Source organism: Copadichromis virginalis, linkage group LG16 (genome assembly GCF_057382275.1).
Source record: "Copadichromis virginalis isolate Kocher_CV1m ecotype Utaka linkage group LG16, C_Virginalis_male_GT1.1, whole genome shotgun sequence".
Lineage (NCBI taxonomy): Eukaryota > Metazoa > Chordata > Actinopteri > Cichliformes > Cichlidae > Copadichromis > Copadichromis virginalis.
In genome coordinates, this window is record NC_140633.1 from 29,981,589 (window position 1) to 29,995,431 (window position 13,843).

Genomic DNA, 13,843 nt, shown 5'->3' on the forward strand with positions numbered 1-13,843 from the left:
TATTTCCTATGTATATACAGTGCGGTGCAAAAGTCTTGAGTCTTGAGAGGTGTTTCCCTAAGAGCTACTAGCTAAAAACTTGGCATATCTCAGCATGCTGTGCAACATCTCCTTGATCCATCTATTGATCACTAAAGCCTCATCAAAAATGGTCTCAGTAAAAGGCTGGCTCTCAAGAAGCCAGTCTTAAGAAAAAGAAACTGAGGAGACTAGCTAAGGTATGCTAACTTACACAAGAAGGGGACTGAAAATCATCATCATTATGCACAGAGGAGGTCATCAGAGAGATAACAGTGAATGTCTACAGCCATCTATAAAACACAGAGAAGGCTCTGTCGTGATTTTGTTAAATTGTTCAAATTGATGAAATAATAAGCACAGAAAAATAAAGTGAATCAAATTTTGATCCACCGTGGAATACCATCTGGAAACCATCTGATTGGCAGTGGCTTCATTTTTCAAAATGACAGTGATCCCAAACACAGGGCCACTACACCTGGATAGAAAACACACGATGGAGTAGACATGGATTTAACTACAATGTGAACATTTGGCATCTCTGCAGTGTGAATTTCATATAGGTTGAAACCACAACCCCTGAATGCCTAAAAGGTCAGAATGTCACTTGCAACGGCGATCGAAAAACTGAATACAATCAACAGGGGAGTCTGACAAAACAGCCTTGATGTTTGGTGTACTCTGAATCAATGTTTTCTCCCAGTGTGTATGTGTGAGTAGGTGCTTTATTGCAAGTCTACTCATAAAATACAAAGGTCCAGATGCCCTTTTATGTTGGGTCAGGTATTGTTGAGGGGTGATTTGGCTTCATAGTGGCCCTCTCCCTTCCAAAGCTGCAGAGCTTTGCTTTATCTGTGGATCAGAGAGTGCTTGGCCAAGCCTTTGTACTGCCTGGCCTTTTATCTGAAAGAAAAAAAAAAGCAGTTTTGGCCCCTGTTGCTTTCTCCTTCTGTGTCAGTCTGTCTGTCTGCCTGTCAGTTACTGTCACCGCAATAGGTTTTCCATCCGTCTGTGTATCTGTCTGTCACTTCTGTCATCCCTTTCCTCACCTTGCATTTTTCATCCCCTCCTCTGCCACCCCTCTCTCCCTGTGCACACCTCATTACAGCAGCATCAGTCCAACACATCTGTTTAGTTAGTGATGTGAAGCTTAGGACTAGGAAAATTGCCTTGTGTCATGTGACCACTTTCACTCTACCATCCCCTAAATAGACTGTAATTATTTTTATCAACCAAAACACACATATTCTCGACAACCTCCGTTCACATATGTGCTCTTGGCTCTATTCACACACACGCACTTAATGTATTAACCCACATGAGGCTCGCTCTTTGGGCTAGCGACCACGCACCCAGATCTCCAATTCATATTCATTAAGCATGAAATATTATAGAAATAAGTTTGGTAATAGCAATCATCTTTCAATTATCTGGGATTCGTTAGCCTTGTGACAAGACACAGAAAAGGGAAAATCATGAATATCAAATGGGTCCAATTTAACCAAATGTTCATGGACTAAATCACAATTTCATGAATGAATAATATTAATTAAACAGCAGCAGGCAAATGAATCATTCCCGTGTGAAAGTTAACTGAGGGTTTTCTTGCATTATGAAGAGCAGATCAAACATGTCTCCTAATATCTACCTATCAAGAGAGCTTACATGGTCTATGCATACTACACTGATGATAAGAAATAATGAAGATGATGTTGAATGATTGTTTTGCTGAAATCCTCTCACTTCCCTCTGATTTGTCCATGTTTATTTTTATCTTTTTTAAGTGCTCTTACTCCGCTTTCCATGTTTCTAACATGATGATGTTATTTTACTCTTCCCCACATAATGTCTCTGCCCAGCTACATATTTTCCTTCTCATCTCATTTTCTTTCCTACTATTTCTTTTACCTTCAGCCTCCAACATGGCTTCTGATCAAGGCCAGGTGTTAGTGATCGTCACAGCAGCGGTTGGTGGTTTTACTCTTCTTGTCATCCTCACTCTCTTCCTCCTCATCACTGGAAGGTAAGATGGATATACTTATCCTGGTTTTACTCAGAGTGAATATTTCACTGCATGGTTAGTTTCAACTGACATCCACTCTTGTCTGTGCATTAAGTGGAAATATCACTTTAGTTGGGTGGTGTTGTCTGTGCTTCAAAGGTAGATATGGTAATCACATAATTCATTCTTCCTATTGGTTAGATTATTTGGTTTCATTGTGCAGATATCAGTGCAGTGTAGAAGCCCCAAAAGACGTTCGTGTAAAGTTTTGCAGCAACAATGTCCACGGTGGCAAGTGGGGAGTTTTGATAAGTGCGCTGACCAAAGTCATGGTTTGTGCCCTATTTATCCGTCATATATATTTAATAGACTACAATTTGTTCATGTAAATAGAGAGTCCTCTTTACACACTAAGGTTAATTATGGAGTTCCACAGGGTTCTGTGCTAGGACCAATTCTGTTTGTCTAATATTCAAATTTGTTTAATGATTTGAAACATTTAGGTGCAAAAACATTTTCACATCTTTGATATTTTTATATGTTGATGCGCAGAGCCCTAAGTGATCTGAACATTTACAAAATGTCATCTCAGGCTTCAGGCTACAGGATTCAGCCTACAAATAGTTAAGGAGGAGGAATATTTCACTTGTTACCGTTAGTGAAGTATGTCGAAAGGTAACCAGGCGTCTTTAACAGCAGACAATTTGGCTTGTCATGACAGGAAAAGTACAAGTGCAGCTAATACTGTTAGGGACGGCTCTGATCCATTTAAGTATGACTGTAATGATTCATTTAAGTATGACTGTAATGATCCATTTAAGTATAACTGTAAGCTTCAAAATTCCTTACAGTAATGTATGTGCTCAATATTTCCACAGGGCATTGGCACAGCCTTTCACTACATTTGCTTCAGCAATTACCTTTGGACACAGAATACCACTAAAACCCAGGGAAGGGAAGGACATATCAACGAATTATAGGGTTATATATCGTTTGTGCGCACTTATTTTAAGAACAAAATGTGAATTTGTGTAGAAGGTTTTGCCTTTATAGTGATTTAAATAATTAAGCAATTTTTAGTTTCAATTATGTATTAAATTGATAATGAGGAGTTTTTGAACAAACTAAATTTCTAATCAGTTTTGCCAATTTATCACATTACATTAGGTAACCTAATAATTCAATCAAAGCACCAAATATATTTGAGGAAAAAGAAACACAGACAGACACACATGCAAAGGAAGAAGGAAAAAAGGTAAATCATTAGTCTGCCCTAACGTTAAAGATGCACATTCAAGTATACTATGTGGGCAGATGCACAGGTGTGTAACTCTGCAAGACAGAAAAGAAAAGCAACAACACTTTCAAGACTCTATTTCAGAAGCTAGATTTGGAAGCTAAATAATTTTCAGTTTCACTATGAAGATACTGATCAAAAAAAATAAGTAGAATTGCTCACAAAAAGTGAAATATTCAACATCACAAATTAATCTTCTGTTTGCAATATATTTAATATTGATGTTGATTTCGCAAACATTTATGGAAACCATTTTTAAAAAGGAGTTTTGCGTCTTTTGATAATATTTATAGTAATCCAACAATACGAACCTGTGGTTCCATTCACATGCAAATGACAACAATATAATAGCTCCTGGTAGTAAAACAATGGATTGATCTCCATTGATACAAATTAATTAAATCAAATAAAGAACAGATCAAGACAGCTATTATTTTTCTAAGAAATAATCTTTGGTAACACACAGAGTCTGGATAATTTACAACACCCACAGAGTTCTAAAGACAAATACCAAAATTTGGATTTGGATTTAAAACATCTACAACATTGATGACCTGTTTTGTCCAAAATAGGAGGTGGAAATGAAGCAAGCTAAGCAAGAGTGCATTATTAAGATTCTGACACCTTGACAGCAAAATAACTGTTTAAAAAATGTATTTTTGTATTTTAGTTTTAAAGATGGTGAAGATTTTCTCAGTCACATTTGCTGGTAGCAGTGATATAGGCTCCCAGATTGAATTATTAAGACACGCTGTCCGATCAGATTGGAAATCAAAAGTGTTCACAGTCAGACTGAATTGAAGTAAAAGGCGGACTGTCATAGAGGGAGGAAGATGAGATATCATTTAAAATATGCCGAATTGCCTGATAAACTGATTATCTTTCACACAATTACACAGTTTTTAATATGTAAAGATGCATTTGACTGTTTCTCTTAAGTAGACTGATACTTTTTATATAACACCTTTCTACTCTAGCTAAATAAACAAAGTACTTCTAACTAAAAGTCTCATTCACAAGTGCTGTATTCAATGCCTTAAGCACTTCCCTACTATGACAGGCACAAAGTGGATGCAATATCTTGGCCAATGATCCTTCATTACATAAACTAGAAAACCCGAGGATCGAACCACCAACATTTCCATTTGTAGACAACCAACCGGCTTGGTGGGCTGTGGTTCACAACTCTGACACTCCTGAGCCAAAGCACCCCAAGCCTACAGGGACTGGTATTAATGGGCACTTTTCCATTCAAGTAATATAACATGAGCCACACCTATACTTAGCTTTCTAGATCAGCAGAGATCTGGTGTGCGGAGGGTGTGAGCCATAACACCCTGAGCATATGTAGTGTAAATGTATACTACAATATACCTCTCACATTACTGCAACTGACTAGTGTCCCACCAAGAAGGCATTTGACATTAGGAAGGATTTGGGTTCAGTGGACAAAAATGTCTGTTCCATATAAAGTGTTTGATGTCTTTGGACGTGAGCTCAATCAAAATACTCCAAGTTAATGATTTTCATCAAAGATTTCCTGCAATTCCTTTTAATGGGGCTGACAATGAATTAGATACCTGGCGTTATTGGTCTCCGGATATCCAAGTGATTTATTTATTTTTGAAAAATAAATGACACGTGTGGGTATAGCGGTGGTGTGCAGGGTCTTTATGTTTGAGATTAAGTAACCCCTCAGGACCCAATAGTATGTGACCCAATAGTTTATGAAGATTTAACAAAGTGCAAAGACAAAACAAAACACACACCATAATTGCTTAATTCACTCAGCACTGACTCAGAAGTCAATGTGAGCAGATTTAACATGCAGGTGGTGTTTTTAGTTTCCTTAACATTATTGTCCTTAGCTTCTACCCAGCTTTAGAAGCACATGCTTTAAATGCCTTTAAAGCCTCTGGATGGAATGTGTGGACCCAGGACGTTTTTATTATCTAAACCTGACCTTTGACCTGATATTTTCTAATGCATTTCTCAATCTCTTACACTCATAGTTTCATCAGAAAGCTTTAATTCAGATCAAAGACATGGACGTGTTTCCGCTGTGCTTCAAATTCATTTTGACTGGGAAAAATTATTGGAACTTTTAGAAACTGCAACTTGTACTTGAACTCTTCATCCCGGTTGCCAGAGGACTGCAACCATGAACTTCACAGATATTATTTTATATTTTCTTTTTTTTATGTTAGATGTGCAGTGAACACCTTTATTGTTGGTTTCATTTAAATGCAAAAGTCCGCAAAGTCCAAGTTTAACAGCTGACATTTAAAGCAGATTTTGGTAGTTCTATGTGATCTATGTTTGTAGGAGGGTACTTTGTTTAAGATGGCACGCACAAACTAGGTGCAAGAGTTTTTGAATTGTAGCACAAGAAGACTTTTTTTACCTGAATTTGTCTAATAGCAGTCACAACAGCAGTTGGAGTGTTTTTTGACTCCATCACAAGCTATCATATCTGCAGTCCCGCTGCCCTGTGTAGGAGGAACTTTCACTCTCTTTCAGTTTCAAAAAAGCTCCAAATGTACTTCAGCTGCCTGGAAAAGATGGGAGCTTTCAGTCATACGCCTCTCATAGATGTAAGGTTGTAGAGGACTTGCTGTATGATGACTGTTTAACACCTGGCTGGCCTAAAAGCTTACTAAATTTACATCTATGTTTGCTTTCTGCTTATGCTAGATTTGAAGAGTGGGAGCTTCTATGAGAATGAAGGTGTCATGATTACACAGATGTAGCCTAGTTGAAGAGTTTTGCACTACACTGCTGCAATGTTTTTTAATCATTTTCTTCATATTTTCTTTAATCCATCCTTCCTTTTGTGCCCTTTGTAGCCTCTGCAGCAGAGCGGTGCACTGCAGTGAGGTGACTGTGAGGGATGTTAGGTTAAGAGAGGAGTGGTTTGAATTACACTGATGCTTTGATTAGGGCTCTAAGCAAGGTTGTTTTACTGAGGTGTGTGGGTGGGTAAAGTGCTTTTGAATATGCGTGTGTGAATATGTACTCTAACAATGTTCGACAGGGCAGAGAACAGTGGAAGAAGCCAAGGTCTTTGTGTGTGATAGCCGGTATTGTGTGTGTGTGTGTGTGTGGCCTCCTTACAACATGAAAGCCGGTGAGACAGAAGGATAGGCGGATAAAGGGGATCAGAGGACAGGACTGGAAAAGACTGATAAAGGCACATGCCACGATTTCTTTAATGAACAGCTTGACCTCATCAGCAGAGGTCAACAGTAGCTTTCCAAATCCCCTTCTTGTCCTCTCTGCCACTGTTACAGTTATCTGCTCTGTCTATCAGTGTCCAGGATCCCACAGACTTCACTTAGCTGAAACCCAGTCTGGCAACCGGTGGCTCACAGCCCTCTGACACCTGCTCTAATCTGGCAACCCGGATTATGTTAAGTCTTCAAAGAGAAGAAGGCTCATATGTGATCACATGAACCCACACACACTTGCGGAAGCAAGCGCCAACACTTTCTCCTCTACTGCACTGTCTGCGTTTTCACCCCAAACTTATTCAGTCACAGCCTGCATTATCCTTTCAGTTAGCCTGGCCTCTCTGTCATTCTGGGGAGGTTGTTTTTGTTGATTAGAATAGTTACTGAGGCAGCACCTCTACCTCACATCACATTTCATACAGAAAAAATGTATTATTAAAAAAAGAAGAAGAAGAAGTCGTCTCCTGCATAATTCATGTGGCTGCTGATCCAGCTGAAGCTGTGGAGAGAAAAAAAAGCCAGCCATGAGGAAGACATCAACTTCTCCTGTTTCTTAAAACTGCAATAATCAATAATGTTATTCAAACAATTTATCATGTCTGTCTGCTACAAATTGGTGTCACGTGGAATCAACATAGGCCTACAGAATATCTGACTGCAGCTCCTGTCTGCTAGCCAAATAAAGTTTTTTTTGTTCTTGATGTTTCCTCAGTTCAATACGTAGCAGTGTGAACTTGATTTGTATTTCATATGGCTGTATATACATACAGTAATACTGGATAGGAGCAAGTATAGGATAAGTGTGACCACCTCTGTTAAAGCAGTCGATTTGACAGTTTGCAGGTCTGGAGCATTCAGGTGTGTAGTAACACAATGCCCCAGTCTTCCCAAGAGTTGACATCTCAGCACATTCAACCCAAGGTCAGATCAGACCGTGTAATGCTCAAAGTAACTGCAAAAAAGCTAAGAGCTACATCTGTCAGATTGCAGAAATATTTGACAGTACAATTAGAAAAAGACTGAATAAGTTTGACGTGGTTGGAAGCGTCGCTAGGAGAAAGCTTTCTTTAAATTGAGCGTGGTGGCACTGCAGCTTAGGTTTAAAAAGTTGCATCTGAACAAGCCCATATGGAAAAGATATATATATATAAATCTTATAAAGTTTGTATCTGTCTTGTGTGAAACTTGTATGAAAAGCATATAAGTGTGAAAACAGATATAAGATCCCTTGAAAAATTATATAATGAAACTTGTATGTTTTGGATACTTACTAAAACAATGTATGAAAGTAATGCGAAAGTGGCCACTTTCATGAGTAAATCATGTAAGCCTTATATGATTTACTCATGAAAGTGGCCACTTTCATGAGTAATCACATATAAGTTTTTACTATTTCTTTTCCGTATGGGAGTACAGATGAGACCAAAGTGGAAATGTCTGCCATCCAGTGCCACAACTGGTGGAAACACATCATGTAAGGACAAACGTTTCATACCAGTTATTAAGCACGGTGTTGGAGAGGTGATGGTTTGGGCTTGTTTTGCAGCCACAGTATATGAGCACCTTGCAGTCAACCATGAACTTTCACTCTGTACCAAATATTCTAGAGCCAAATATGACATAATCTCTTCAACAGTTAAAGCAAATCTACAACAGCGTGGCTGAGGAAAAAATCATTTACAGTGTTGCAAAGTTGAAATGCTGTGGTGGAGCTGTGCATCCACAAATGGGCCCACAAACCTTAATGAAGTGATGCAACTAAATAAGAGTGGGTCAAAATTCCATCGCAATGATGTGTGAGACTGATAAAATCATACACAAAACCCTTACATACGTTATTCCTGCTAAAGGTGGTTGGTTCTACAAACCATTGAATCATGGAGTGTACTTATTTTTTTTATTTTTTTGTAGCATAAAATCTTGTGAAAACATCAAAGACAGCTACCATATACTGTATATACCAAAATGTTTCTGGTCAACTGAAAGATATCAGATATTATTTTTATTTATTTAGTTATTAATTTATTTTGTAGCTTTTACTGGCCCCTGCAAAAATGTATTGGTAGTTTGATTCTATAGCACGTGATTTTTGCATTCAGTATGAATGTTATTCTTAAAGATTTATCAGGACAACAAGGATAGTATATATAAAGTCAAACAAATGAGCCAAAAGAGGATTAAAGCTGTAGAGACAGTAAAGAAATTCCTTAGAGGTGATCTTTTAAAGAAGTTCATCTGATTTAATGTTGCAGGTTTAAATGTTAGTCGTTTTTTACAGCCTTAATAGACTTTCGCAAATTTCTAGCGATAACTAATTTTTTTTTTCCCCTGAGTTTTACCTCGGTATTTTTGGCAATTATTTTTATTATTCATTATTCTATATAAGCGTTTGTTTAATTGATCTGTGTCACTTAAAATTCCTAAAAGCAGGATTTACTTTGTTCTCATTCCTGATGAATTTAAGTAATCAAGAAGTATTGTATATTTGTAATTTATCACTAGTCAATTTAGACAAGAAATATAGTATACTGTTGAGGATTGGGGCATGAATATCCAATGTGGCTCACCTTGGAAGGCTAAAATATACAAAGATACATTAAATATAGTAGCCTTTACTCAACATAGGCCTATGTTTTAAATTCTTTGCTTTTATTTTGGTCCATTTTTACTCAGGCAAAATTACCCAGTACTCCTTCCATCTCTCCCTTGATGTCTGTGTGGAACTAAATGGCTGCAGCTGTTTGTAATTACTGTCTTTCTATGACTTATTTATCAAACTCTTTGGTATATTAAGACTTTTGCCGCCTTTTGTTGTCTTGGGCATAATGGGGAAGTGATGACTATACTGCATAATAATAAGAATAGTACACAAACTTGAAGGAAAACCAGCTTATGAATCTGTTTATTCTTGTTATGTTAATAGTAGCGTGTGATTTTAGTTGTGTTGTATATATTTAAGCTCGAACAAGTCCCAGAGCAGTGGAAAAAAACCAAAAACATGCAGTTCCATCACATCCCGCTGGAATCAGGACAAGCTGCAGACCTCTGTCACTCACCACCACCAACTTCATCCCTCGTGGACCACAGTGGTGTGGAGGAGCAGGGCTGAGAGAGGCAGACAAGTCTACAGCAGTGACAGTGAAGCAAGGACTCTCCTCCGAAGTGACAGTGTGACTGTGAGAGCTCTCTGTTCCTGCTTCTGTTCTGTCTCTGTTGGGGGTTTGGGTCAAGTCTCTGGGCTCTGCTCTTCTACTTTGCTGCTTCTCATTTAAAGGATAACTATGGTGAATTTTCTGCCTCGCTCCGCAGAGGTATTTTTGCAGCACTGTTTGTCGCTTTGTTTGCTTTTCAGCGAGCTTTTGCAAAAGCTACCAGGATAAATTTACTGGAAGAAAAAAAGGATGAAAGTTGCATTTTGATGGTGATTTGAATTAGTATTAAAAAGAAGCAAAGAAAAAGGCAGAAAAATAAGGAAGATGAGCTTTCACAGTAGCCTTTTAGATTTGTAGATTTTTCTTATTGCTAGCAAATCCTTTGAAAAGACCAAACCCAACAATGAACTGATCTAACTAGCAAATGTCTTTGTAACAAAAGCCTGATGAAGCTCATTCATCATTTTCTTCATTTCAAAAATATACGGGGAAATATAAAAAATAAACAAATTCAGCTTTTCAAACATGCTCTTTGCTAATAAATATAACATCTGAATAAACACCAACCTTTTAATAAGCATGAGACTCTAGTTTTGTCACTTTTACTCTTCTTGCATGCTGCGTGACTGTAAGAAACAGGCAATAGAGTTCTATATTCTAATAAATGATGAAATATGAGAAAATTTATTAGGGGATACACCAGCGGGACCAAGAGCCCCTCATGCATATGGCTATTAATTAAGCCCTCTACTGCAAGAGGTGTTTTAAAATTCATCAGTGATACATCCTCTGAGAGAACTCCAAGCACCTTTTAATTTTTTATATAACTATTTTTTACCTCACTGCTCCCCTCACACTGTGCCACCTCTCACGCAACCACGTGCTTCACAGGTAGCAGTGCCATGTTTAAATGAATCCATTACTCCGTTTTTAAATAACAGTGAGCCGTTTTAATGGCCGACGGTGCTTCGGCATAAGATGCTTCAGAAAAGGGATGATTTTACCCAAATTATTATATTCTCCCTTGGATATTTTTAAATTATAACTTTACAGATAGTTTTATGTAACTATTTAAATGTTAAAAAGTCAGTACTTCGACAGTTTGGATGCTGTTTTAATGGCTGTTCTGATGCTTTACTGCAGCCAACTTCAGTTGCTGCTTGTTTGTAGGTCTCTCTCCCTTCAGTTTTGTCTCGAGTGATTAAAAAGGATTCACTGTTTTACTGGGATGAAGTGACTGACTTGCCCGTTGAACGTGTTCTCCTCCATGCCATGCCTCCACTGTGAAATCCTGTCCAACCAGTTGAATCTGCCGTTAGTTGAATCTGAGCAGAGAGTATAGCCATGTACCCTTCAGATTTCATCCTGCTATTTCTATAAGCACTCAAATTATCAGTAACCACTAGGAACCTGGTTACATTGGTAGCCATGGACATGCCCATGGCAGAGCATTGATGTTTTAATCTAATCTTGACTGTAACCAGCTCTTTGTATCTTGTTCTAAACCCTCTGTATTTCCATTCATGAAGGTACCGCTTGACTGCGGACTAGTCATCTTATGTGGTCTTTCAGGGCCTTTGGTTTTCAGTGCATTCTTTCTGAGAACGTTTCTGATGGTTCAGCACTAACTTCAGATCTTTTATCTGCCATGAAATGTAAGTAAATGGGCCTCATCTGGCCATCAAACTGAGCTACTAACTGAGGGCTGTGTATTAAAATTATTTCCTAAAAAGTTAATGCAGTTGTTTTATTACCCCACATTGAAATTCTCCCCTGCAATCATCTCTTGATTGTGTGATTTCGAATCTGCTTTGGTGGTTTAAAGAGGCGAAAAATATTAAAAATCATGTCATTGTGCAAAGTCTTACAGAACTAACTCTAACCCCTTAATGACATTTTCATGCATTACATTGTTTTACTGGCAAGCCAAAGACATAACTCCCTCAGCAGCCATCTTTCAGTGCACCACAAAACTATTTTCTCTCAAGCATAGCTTTATAGCAAACCTTCTTTGTTACCAATTCATCATTTCACTCTCAGTGCCTCAATACCATGCAGTTTTTTCAAACCTGTCCATATGCAGCACTTTGCCATAAATATAACTCGGAAAAAGTTCCTTTGTGGTTTTTTTGGATTTTTGATTTCAGAGTAACATCCAAGTATCTATTTGGATAAAGTCATCTGTGGTCTTTTGCAGATGCTGTCATCTAATCTCTCAGCTTTTCAGACTTTCTTGGCAGCAGCTCTTTATCTGTTGTTGGCTGTCTCTCAGTCTGTCAGTGCCCAGATAAACTCTCCCACAAACACACTCACACACACACAGGAGGACGAGAGAGATTTTACGTAGTTTTTTATTTCCAACAGTCGAATGTAGAGAAAACTTTAAATTTTCTTTGTTCCTTTTGGTTAAGGGTCATTGCGTGTAGTTCTCACTGAACAGATGTCACTTTTCTTTGCATTTTCTCACAAATTGTGAATTGCATGTATGTCTCTTGCATTATATTTTTTAGCTGCAGAGCCAGTCCCCTGAATGAGATGAAACCACCTCCATCTTTATTTTATCAGCAGACAATCTAACCTAACTCAGAGCCAGACTACGTATGTCGCTGAACATTTATTTCAAATGATAAGCTGCAATGATGAAGCAATCTGGTGCTGTGGGGTTATTTTAGTTGGCAGCTGTATAAGCTAGAATTTTGCCTCATTGTGCTGGTGTTTGACCCCACTCACTGCAGTGTTTTTAAACAGAAATGTTGAGGAGAGAGTCTAAAACTGATCATCTTTCAATCTCCGCATATGTTTGAGTATGTAGAGAGACAGGAACGATCATTTTAAGTTGTCAGTAATTGGTTGGGAATTTTTTGTTGTTTTTCGCTGCTTGAAAAAGTTGCACATAAGAACTCAAAACACCAACATTACGCACGGAGCTCCGTGACTTGTGTTGTTTATATCAAGCTGTTTTTGCAGACACTTAACTGTGTATAAGGGCCAGACTGTGCAGCACATAACTTTATGGTGATTGTGACAAGTAGATAGGGATGTGTAATTCAGCATGATCCAGAGAGCACTATAAAATGATAACAATACCACAATCTATTTTGGGAGTAGCCTAAAGACATGAGAATTGGTTAGAACAAGATTATGTAACAGCTGAAAGAAGCAAGCATCCCTTACTTAAACAAATGAAAAGTAATTGTGTTAGAGTAGCATGATCCTTTATCATCCTCGGAGAAGCATTTTAATGGTTTTATCAAAAAAGTAACACAAAACACAAATCCACACTTTTTGGTTTTCTACTTGTTGTCCAGTCATGATTTGTCAGGAACCCCATCTGATTAGATGTAATGTAATGCAAGGGATACCTCTTTGGCTTTATTTTCCCCACACAATGATAGCCTTATAACTTGGATTCCCAACATGAAGATATAAAAGGCCTACAAACAAAAGGGAGCAACTCATCTTGTTGTTTCCTTTTATTCTCGTTTATTTTTACTTTATTTTTTTTGATGCCATCTCTTCTGTTGCTGTTTACTTCTTAATATTCTTTAAATCAAACGATTGGTTAAAGCGTTAAGCCCAAAATCACGGTTTAGGTTCACATACAAGCTTTCAGTACGTAAGGCACGTTTAAAATGCAAATTTCTCTCCGTGGTTACCACGGTTACGGGTCATTGGTTATCAGGGTCAACCAATTGTGATGACACCAGCAGAGCGCTTTGTCAGGCTTTGAGGGAAAATTAAGGCAAAGAGGTACTCAAGCGTTACAGTGTAAAGATGCCATCGGTATGTGATAACATGGGAGAGAGAGATGGCCGCCAGTAGTTCCACTGACTAGTGTATTTACAAAGCACTCTGCAGCCATCTTGAAATGCATTCTGGGTATTTATCCAGGCTTCTTTTTTTTATTTTTTACTTTCATTTCAATGATCACCAGAACATGAAGACTGCATGTACAAATAAAACCTTTTTACCCTGAAGGCTAGACATCTGCCTTCATCTTTATTTTTGTGGAATTCACCCATAGGGATCAATTCAGGATTTATTTAATGACATGCCTCAAATGTCTCTGTAGTTAGTCCCAATACCCCCCACTATCCCAATAAAAGTCACATTATTGCTCATCTGATAAAGTTTTTACTCAATC

The 13,843-nt window shown here is 38.0% G+C and overlaps 1 protein-coding gene across 1 annotated transcript in view; it reads left to right on the top strand.

The window, feature by feature from the left end:
• The window catches only part of LOC146691044 (ephrin type-A receptor 6-like), a 178,178-nt gene that overhangs the window by 145,752 nt on the left and 18,583 nt on the right, over positions 1–13,843 (top strand). The window contains exon 8 of the mRNA XM_085434336.1: positions 1,933–2,041. Coding sequence (XP_085290462.1) covers positions 1,933–2,041 — 109 coding nt within the window. The remainder of the gene's footprint in view (positions 1–1,932; positions 2,042–13,843) is intronic.